This window comes from Microtus ochrogaster, unplaced genomic scaffold, assembly GCF_000317375.1.
Source record: "Microtus ochrogaster isolate Prairie Vole_2 unplaced genomic scaffold, MicOch1.0 UNK44, whole genome shotgun sequence".
Lineage (NCBI taxonomy): Eukaryota > Metazoa > Chordata > Mammalia > Rodentia > Cricetidae > Microtus > Microtus ochrogaster.
Genome location: NW_004949142.1, coordinates 426,160 through 435,653, shown reverse-complemented (window position 1 = coordinate 435,653; position 9,494 = coordinate 426,160). Strand labels below are relative to the sequence as shown.

At 46.7% G+C, this 9,494-nt stretch overlaps 1 protein-coding gene across 5 annotated transcripts in view; it reads left to right on the top strand.

Moving 5' to 3' along the window:
- Stat3 (signal transducer and activator of transcription 3) overlaps positions 1 to 9,494 on the top strand; it is a 57,268-nt gene that overhangs the window by 31,213 nt on the left and 16,561 nt on the right. For 4 of the 5 annotated variants that reach the window (XM_026777012.1, XM_013354445.2, XM_013354446.2 and 1 more), the window contains exons 2-11: positions 809 to 959; positions 2,147 to 2,291; positions 2,827 to 2,925; positions 5,103 to 5,198; positions 5,343 to 5,424; positions 5,727 to 5,821; positions 5,971 to 6,122; positions 8,301 to 8,459; positions 8,557 to 8,649; positions 9,339 to 9,398. In XM_026777012.1, the coding sequence (XP_026632813.1) occupies positions 832 to 959; positions 2,147 to 2,291; positions 2,827 to 2,925; positions 5,103 to 5,198; positions 5,343 to 5,424; positions 5,727 to 5,821; positions 5,971 to 6,122; positions 8,301 to 8,459; positions 8,557 to 8,649; positions 9,339 to 9,398 (1,109 nt within the window). In that variant the 5' untranslated portion in view covers positions 809 to 831. Of the gene's footprint in view, positions 1 to 808; positions 960 to 2,146; positions 2,292 to 2,826; positions 2,926 to 5,102; positions 5,199 to 5,342; positions 5,425 to 5,726; positions 5,822 to 5,970; positions 6,123 to 8,300; positions 8,460 to 8,556; positions 8,650 to 9,338; positions 9,399 to 9,494 lie in introns of those variants that run through there. The other variant, XM_026777011.1, reaches the window with a different exon arrangement.

Here is a 9,494-nt window from a genome sequence, read left to right as displayed (position 1 = left end):
AGTGCTGGGATTAAAGGCGTGCGCCACCACCGCCCGGCGTTTTTTATTTTATTTTTTTTTAATTTTTATTTCGTGTGTATGCATGTTTCCCCCAGATGTATGTATGTGTACCATGTTCCTGTCTGGTACCCTCAGAGGTCAGAAGAGTGTGTCAGATCAGATTGATCCCCTGGAGCTGGGGCTGCAGATGGTTGTGAGCCACCATGTGGGTGCTGGAGATTGAATCTGGGTCCTCTGCCAGAGTAACAAGTGCACTACACTGCTGAGCCATGTCTCTGACCCCGGCCCTTATCTATCTATCTATCTATCTATCTATCTATCTATCTATCTATCTATCTATCTATCTATCTATCTATCTATCTATCTACGTGCTTAGAGCTCCGGCTAGTCCCTGAACTCCCTCAGAATATCCTTGGAGTGCTGGGATTGCAGGCAGGAGCCATTGTGCCTGGCTTGCGAGTGGATTCTGGAAGTTGGAATCACGCCTAGTTGCAATTTAAAACAAATTGCAATGCAGCCATGTGTGGCAGCTCATGCCTGAAATCCAAGCACTTAGGATGCAGAGGTAGGAGACAGATAACAAGGCTAGCCTCAAGGGCCTGGGCATTTACTCAGTGGCAGAGAACTTGCATAGCAGGCTCAAAGCCCTGGGTTCAATCCCCAGCCCCAGGGGCCGGGAGAGCTGTGTTGGTAGGAATCGGGAATGTACAAAAACCATACAAGATCCTTCTCAAAGCTGCGGAGCATTTCCGGGTTCTTTATCCTCTATGAGGGCTTGTGGTGACCATATGTTCATTTTGGTTTACAGTTACGCCCCCAGATTGCAGCAGGATGGCCCAATGGAACCAGCTCCAGCAGCTGGACACTCGGTACCTGGAGCAGCTGCACCAGCTGTACAGTGACAGCTTCCCCATGGAGCTGCGGCAGTTCCTGGCACCTTGGATAGAGAGTCAAGACTGGTAAGTCCTCCTCGAGACTTACCTGAATTGGGAGGTTTGGGGTTGAGTCAGGGGACACGACTTTCTCTAGCTTCACCCTCTGCTACCCCTTTCATCATTTTATGTGCATTCTGTGGATGGAACTCAGGGTCTCATTGCTTACAAGGCACCTACTCTACCGAATGAACCATATGCCCCGCCTGTGTCTGTCCTTTTTATTTTCTTTGTGTGGGTATGGTTTCTTTCTTTGTTTACTTATTATTATTGTGTTTATGTGGTGTTTCGGGGCAGTGTGTGGACATACCACAGTGCGCATGTCAAAGGACAGTTTCATGGGGTCAGTTCTCTGCTTTATCTTTTCATAGGTTTCAAGGATTGAACTGGAAGTGTCAGGTTTCCCTAACAAAGCAGTTTTATGTACCGAGCCATCTTTCCGTCCCCCTTTTTTGGTTCTGTTTTAAGACAAGGTTTCATATAGTCTGGGCTAGCCTGGAACTTGCTATATTTAGCTGAGAATACCCTGAACTACTTATCCTCCTGCCTCTCCCAAGTATTAGGATTGTAGATGTGTGCTACCATACCTGTTTTTATTTTTTATTTTATTTTATTTTTGAGGCAAAGTCTTGCTATATAGCTCAGGCTGGCCTAGAACTCACTCTCACTATGTAGCCCAGGCTGGTCTCCAACATGCAGTTCTCCTGCCTCAGCTTCTCAGTAATTCTCAGATTACTAATGTAACACCGTCCGAGATTTACAGTTTGCTCTATTTGCTCTGTTTTGCTCAAATGCATTAGTCATATCGACTATAAGAGTGAGTAACAATATCTGGAGTCATTCTCATTGACATTTCTCTTTTTCTTTCTTTCTGTTCTGGGGCTCAGACTCAGAGCCTTGGCACACGCGGCAAGACTGTGTCCCTGAGCTTTACCTCCAGCCGCTGTATTGTTGGGCCGAACAAGAGGAATGGGGGATGAACGGGTCACAGCATCAGTCTGTCATTTCCTTTCTTGCCACCCCTTGATGGTGGTTTCTGTTCCTATTGCTTTTAAGACAAAGTCACCCAGAGTGGCTTGGAACTCCTTAGGTAGGAGGGCTGGCCTTGAACTCTTGATCCTGCTGTCTCCACCTCCCTATCAATCATGGTTTCAGGGTTGTGCTATCATTCCAGGCTCCCCAGATCACTCACGGCAGGCACTCCCTCTTCCTAGGGCATATGCAGCCAGCAAAGAGTCCCATGCCACACTGGTGTTTCATAACCTCTTGGGTGAGATTGACCAGCAGTATAGCCGATTCCTGCAAGAATCCAATGTCCTCTATCAACACAACCTGCGAAGAATCAAGCAGTTCCTGCAGGTACGATGGGAACCTGACTGGGAGACACTGACCCCACAGAGTGGAGTCTTAGTGTCCTGTCTTCACTTGGCAAATGATGAGAGCGTGCCTTGTGCTCTCAATCAGAGCAGAAGTAATTAACTTTTTCTCAATTCCCTGTACACTGCCCTTGGGTACCATTTCCAGAAACTCACTTCTCCTGTTATAGTTGGAGCAATAAAGCAATAAAGCTTGGTGTTATTCTGTTATAGTAGCATGCCAACAGCACCTGCTCATCATAGGCACACGTCTTACTTTTAAATGTGAAGAGTTTGGCCATTAATTGAGTACTCCTGGGTAAAGTCAACCACTTCCCTATAAAACCAGATGATATCCTGTCTCAGGGTGGACTCGTGTATTTCTGCTGTCGGCTGTGGCCGCCATCCTCCTCCCTTTCCTTCTCTCTGGGTTTCAGTCCGATTCTGAAGCCTTTGATCTGTTGTTGCAGAAGTGAGTTTTAAGTTAGCCAAGGTCAGTCCACACCTCCTTAGCCACTCTCTTTCTGTCCTGCGTACAGAGCAGGTATCTGGAGAAGCCGATGGAAATTGCCCGGATCGTGGCCCGATGCCTGTGGGAAGAGTCTCGCCTCCTCCAGACGGCAGCCACCGCAGCCCAGGTGAGACCAGGAAGAAACCAAGCGGGGGACTTGGGAAGAGAGCAACTGTACAGTGCAGTAAAACAGCAATGGTTTAATATGACTGAAGAAGAAGCACTGGACCAGACCAAAGCCTTAAATATACATTGAAAACGACAACAGCAAAGAACCGCACAAGCCCCTCCATTCCGCCCCTAATGAATAGTGTTACCGTAACGGAGGGCGAACTTGAACTCTGCTTCTCCTGCCTGCTCCTCCTGAGTGCTGGGATTAGAGGTGCACACCACTCTATCCTGTACATGTGGTGCTTGGGGCAGAACCAGGGCCCCGTCTGTTAGATGGGCGGGTGTGGAAGCCGTATCCTCAGCCTTGGGGCTTCTATTGCTGTTGACTCAGAGTCTTGCTGTGTAGGACAGCTGATTTCCAGTTTGGGATAGTCGGCCTGCCTCTGCCACATTACTGGTGTAGCCACCACGCTTCCATAGGCCTTTTCCTTGTTTTCACGTTCAGGGTTGTTTTGTTTTTTTTTTTTTTTTTTTTTTGAGATGGAGTCACATTCTGTAGCCCATGCTGGCCTAGAACTCACTATGTAGGCTGACTTTCTCAAACTCATGGTAATCCTGCTTCAGTTTCTCTAGTGCTTGCTTTTGAGACAGGCTTTCAATACCTAGCCTGTGTGGTAACTCTAGATCCTCCTGCCCCAGCCTCCCAAGTGCTGGTATGAAGTATGTGAGCTACCATGCCTGGCCCACAGGGCCTTCCCAATGCCTGACCCCTGAGTTAGAAGTTGGGAGCCTGCAGAGCACACCCCCTACCATCCACATGGAGCTTGAGAGCCCCTAGGCAGCTGTTGGCTGAACACAGAAATTGCTTCTAGAGACCAGTATCGTTCCTGCCCCAGGCAAGTTTAGGAACTAGGAGAGGGGAAGAGGAGCAGCTTTGGGGCTGGGCCCTTTCATAGTCTCTGTCTACGGTGCTTCTCTGCAGCTTATCGGTCAGATTCACTCCCAGAATGAGAGAAATGTAGGGCTGGGTTCTTTTCCCGAGTCTTCGAAGAGGTTTGTAGTCTATGATTTAAGCAGCCAGGAAACATAGGGAGAATGTCTTTTTAAAATTGGCCTGTTTTGTCCTCCTTGGGAGACTTGTGGCAGTAGTGGAGAGAACAGACTGGAAACAAGAGATCTTAGAAGCAAATAATAGGGCTGGTGAACTGAGAAAACTCGCTGCTTTTGAAGCAGACCTGGGTTCAGTTCCCGGCACCCACGAGGTGGCTCACAACCACGGTCCATATCCCCCGTTCCAGGGAATCCAACGCCCATTTCAGACTTGCATAGGCACCAGGCACACATGAGGTGCATGTGCACACGTGCTGGCAAGTCATACACATAAAATAAAGCAAATAAACCTCAAGAACAGGAAACACGGGAAAATAAAAGAAGTCAAAAGAGCAGCAGTTAGGGCTGGTTTGAGCCTTGACAGCTGTAATGGGTGTGAGCCATTAGACCGTAGGCGCAGGGTGTGAGCATGGCTAGCTTGGAAAACTGGGTGGGTGATGTCTCCCCTGGCTCTGCTTTCTCCAAGATTGCTGTCCTTACCCTTGGGCCACTGTCAAAAGTGCTATCTTGTTTCTGCAGCTTTTACTTGTCTTTTCTATCATCAGAGCCTCTTTCTGTTCCTTGCAAAGTCATTTTACATTTCATGTTCTGATTGACCTTCTCAAGGCTGCAGCCTCTCCTCCCTGACAGAAGCTATGGGAACACAATTTTAAAAATTTTTGGGAAATGATTTTTTTTTATGAGAATATATTGCACTGTGCTGTCGCCAGCTATTATGAATTTATTTATTTATTAGCTAGCATAGTCTCTACTACTGAACTGTACCCCAAATTCTTTCTGAATTATTACTATTATTTTTATTATTAGTTTTAATTAATTTTTTGGACAATTTACCCATGAGCTGCTTGAAGGCTAGAACAAAGTCTTAGTTCCATGTGGGCTCTTAGTTTAATGCAGACTGGGTTTAAGGTGTGTCCTGTTGGTGAAAGCCAGTGCCACAGACTGAACAACACAAGGGTTTTTCCCAGCATTCTCCCCTCTTGCATCACTGCCCATTTCCCAACAGCACAAGTCATAGGATGGGCTGGCCTTCAGATGGCAGGTGTCCATGGGTTCACGTGTGTGTTAACCCTTTTTTGGCAGCAAGGGGGCCAGGCCAACCACCCAACAGCTGCTGTGGTGACAGAGAAGCAGCAGATGCTGGAGCAGCACCTTCAGGATGTCCGGAAGCGTGTGCAGGTGAGCAGGCCTCACCCAGGGAGCAGCTCTCGCTCGGGCTGTAGAGCCTCGGGGTCCTGCGCATTTTCATTGTCTTCAAAACTATCCTTTCTCTCTCCTGAGGGAAACCTCTTTCTTACTTCTGTTTGTGGTTTGTTTGAACAGGATCTAGAGCAGAAAATGAAAGTGGTAGAGAATCTCCAGGACGACTTTGATTTTAACTATAAAACCCTCAAGAGCCAAGGAGGCAAGTGAACGTTAGAGACGTAAAACCTGCTGAAAGTGAGGCTTGTCTCTGGGTTTCAGGACCTGACTTCATTCATGTGACTGCATGGCAGGAGAAGGGGGAGCTTCTGGCACTTAGTGGGATAACCTTTGTTTTGTTTTTGAGATGGGATTTGATCAAGTAGGGCAGGACGACCTTGAGCCTGCGGCCATCTTGCTTCAGCTCTCCAAGTAGCAGGACTGCATGTGCACACAGGGTTTGGAGCCTCATTGAGAAGGCTGTGAGTGTTCCCCCTGGTCAAGGAGTCTTTCCTCCCCCATCAGACATGCAGGATCTGAACGGAAACAACCAGTCCGTGACCAGACAGAAGATGCAGCAGCTGGAACAGATGCTCACAGCACTGGACCAGATGCGGAGAGTAAGTGTTCTGGACAGCTTCCCAGACAGCTTCCCCAGTGCCACACACTTATGTGGGAAGATTGACTGGGTTCTAACGGGCTCCTTCTCTGGGACTGACTGGAGGATGTAGTTAGACGTGGTCTTCTGACTGTTTGGGTTTCCAAACAGAGCATTGTGAGTGAGCTGGCGGGACTCTTGTCAGCAATGGAGTACGTGCAGAAGACACTCACAGACGAAGAGCTGGCTGACTGGAAGAGGCGGCAGCAGATCGCGTGCATTGGAGGCCCTCCCAACATCTGCCTGGACCGCCTGGAAAACTGGTAAGAGAGTGCTGGCTTCAGCCACAGGCCTGCAGAGTGGCCTATCTTGCTCATGCTTTTTTCCCTTTTTATTGCGGGCAGTGGGCCCCTTCCCTTGGACATGTGCTGTGCTAGGCAAATGTCGAGAACCGCTGAACTGCGCTACACTTCTAGCCCTGGATACCCTGCTGCTAAGATGGACACTGGTTTTCTTAAGTTTGAGAAAGAATTTCACTGAGCTGCACAGGCCAGCCTCAAACTCACTATATAGCCAGGCTGACCTTGAACTTGCAATCCTCCTGCCTCAGATTCCCAAGTATCTGGGATTTTAGGCATAAATTGCCATGTCTGCCTTAAGGTGGCTTCTTTTACACACTCAAATTTAGTCCAAGAGTTAAAACTGTCAACTAATTTTAACAAATTTTTAACTTCAAAAATGCTTATATCACTCATTTTACATATATTTGATTTTTAAATTTAAGTAATACTTTTAGTTGTATTTAACACTAAATTCTCCATTTTATCTATTTTAATAATCTAAAACAATATATATGTTCTTTGTAAAGGAGAAGAAAGTTGGAATATATAAAATTAGTAAAATGAAAGAAAAAATTCAAATCCGTCGAGTGGTACCAGTGAGTCACAGGGTCTTGTGACGATTTCTCCTGACATCTGTCATGAATGGACACGGGAATCTAGAAGTCTGGTTTCAGTAACAGCTGCTTTGTCCCTTTCCTTCTGTCCTTTGCTGCCTTGGGAAAGATGGCTCACGTGGCCTTGTGCAAGCCAGGGGCGTGTTCAGCCCTTGAGCTTTCCCCACGCCCCGTTTCTTCTCTATGCTCTCCTCTGTCATCTGCTCTTTTCCGAATGCTGTCTAACTAGCTTGATGAGCGAGGCCCCACTGTGAGCGCACCCCAGAGGCTTGGCAGGACAGGGCACCCCGCTCCATGCAGCATGAAACTGGGCATTCAGGACAAGTCCACGTGACAAGCCCATCTCTGTTGTCACGGACACAGAGTGCTGTTCATTTGCTGAAGGAAGTTGGAAAAGCTTCCTGATCAGGGCTCCAAGAATTTTAAGTTCTGGGAATGAGACGTTCAGATGCCAGAAAGGACGGATCAAGAGCTCAGATCCCTGTTCACTTTCTGCCTTTATTAAACTAGTGGTAAACCATAAAAGAGACATATTAGATTTAAAAAAGAAAGAGAGACGCTAATATTCCCTACTCTTGAAGGCAGAATTAATCAGCTCCATCTCCCTTTCTGCCCACTTTTTATTTTTTTCTAATTGTTTGACTTTTGTTTGTTTGTTTTTATATATCCCTGTCTGCCCGGGCTGACCTCAAACTCATAAAAAAAATCTACCTGCTTCTGCCTCCTACTGCTGGGATTAAAGGCATGTGCCATTATGTCTGGCTTTTCTAATTAACTTTTTAAGTAAGTACTGTTTTCTTTAAAAAGGAAATAAAAATTTAAAATTTGTGTGTATTTGCCTGCATATAGGCATGCAGTGCCTGTGGAGGCCAGAAGAGGGCAATAGAACCCCTGGGACTGGAGTGACGGATGGTTCTAGTATGGATGCTGGGAACCAGAGCCGGGTCCCCTGCAAGAGGCCTAAGTGCTATTCATGGACTGTCTCTCTAGCCCCTCTGCTCACCTTTTTTGTATACCTGTTATCAATATTTGACATATCATGTTATATTTTTATGATTGATCGAAGAATAACATTGAATGGGTTCTCGATGAGGCTCAACCCCTTCTCCTTTCAGGGTCACTAAGGCCTACCGTAGTGAAGGGGCCTGGCCCTGCTTATGCAGGCTGTGAATGGCAGCGCTGTCCTCCAGTGTCATGCTTTAGTGCACGGACAGCTTAGGATAGGGTGTGAACACAGGTATTTTTCACATTTGGTCTCGAGTCCATTCGCAGTCCAGTGACAACCCCTTGGATATCTCCCAGTGATGTTAGTCTTAACCCTTCTCCCACTGAGCCACGTGCTTCAAATGGTTGAAGTGGCCATCCTATGCTCTGTGTATTCCCTTTCAATATTTTAGGGCCTTTTCTCCCTCCCCCTCACTGCACAGCTCAGATTGGCCTTGAAGTCACTGTGCAGCCCAGGCTCAAGGTTTTGCTGTAGTCTCCCGAATGCTGGGTTCACAGCTAGGCAACAGAGGTAACAGGAAGCGCTTTTCGTTATTGGCAGGATAACGTCATTAGCAGAATCTCAACTTCAGACCCGCCAACAAATTAAGAAACTGGAGGAACTGCAGCAAAAAGTGTCCTACAAGGGGGATCCTATTGTGCAGCACCGGCCAATGCTGGAGGAGAGAATTGTGGAGCTGTTCAGAAACCTAATGAAAAGGTAACCCTAAAAAGCTAATGTTCAAAAGCAAGGAGCAGGAAGAAGCCTGCCTGATCACCACAGCATGTGACCTGCTTGTTATCCCTTCCCTTTCTAGTGCCTTCGTGGTGGAGCGGCAGCCCTGCATGCCCATGCACCCTGACCGGCCCCTCGTCATCAAGACTGGTGTCCAGTTCACTACGAAAGTCAGGTGGGACCCGGTCTTTACACTTTAGGTAGAGCTTTTATTGATGTCCAGTCCTCTTCCTTGAGGACTTTAATGGGAGCAGTAAGGCCCAGTGGTAGGTGAGCTGAGGAGGGAGGTGAAGCCTGCTCCTCACCTCGAGTGACAGGTGTGGAGGGTTGGCCCTGCCCTGTGAGCTCTCCTTCAGAAATAGAGCTGTGTGGGTTTTGGGTTTAACATAAGGAGTACCAGCGGCAGAGCATATTCAGACAATATTTCTCATTCAATGCTTTTTATTATCTTTCTGTGAATCTTTTACAGCTTGGTTCATGTTCGTAGGCATTTTCAGAACTTCTTGGCTGAGGGGGCAGTGTTCAGCTTTAGTATCAAAGATAACTCTGGGTGGAGGTAGAATCTGGGTCCGTAAATATGTTTGTTTATTTATTTATTTGTTTGTTTGTTTGTTTGTTTATTGGTTACGTATAGACAGGGTTTCTCTGTGTGACCTAAAACTCGCTCTGTAGACCAGGCTGTTCTTGAGCTCAGAGCTCCACCCGCCTCTGCCTCCTGAGTGCTGGGATCAAAGGTCTGTGCTACCACACCCAGCAATATATTTACTTCTTAGGAATTGAGGTATTAGGGGTTTTATATATTTTTTAAACTAGAGATCATGGTAAGAAGCCTACTAAGTTTCCTTGACGATATGTTTTTAATAGGTTGCTGGTCAAATTCCCCGAGTTGAATTATCAGCTTAAAATTAAAGTGTGCATTGACAAGTAAGTATTCTTTATTCTTTTCTTTTCTTTTCTTTTCTTTTCTTTTCTTTTCTTTTCTTTTCTTTTCTTTTCTTTTTCGAGACAGGGTTTCTCTGT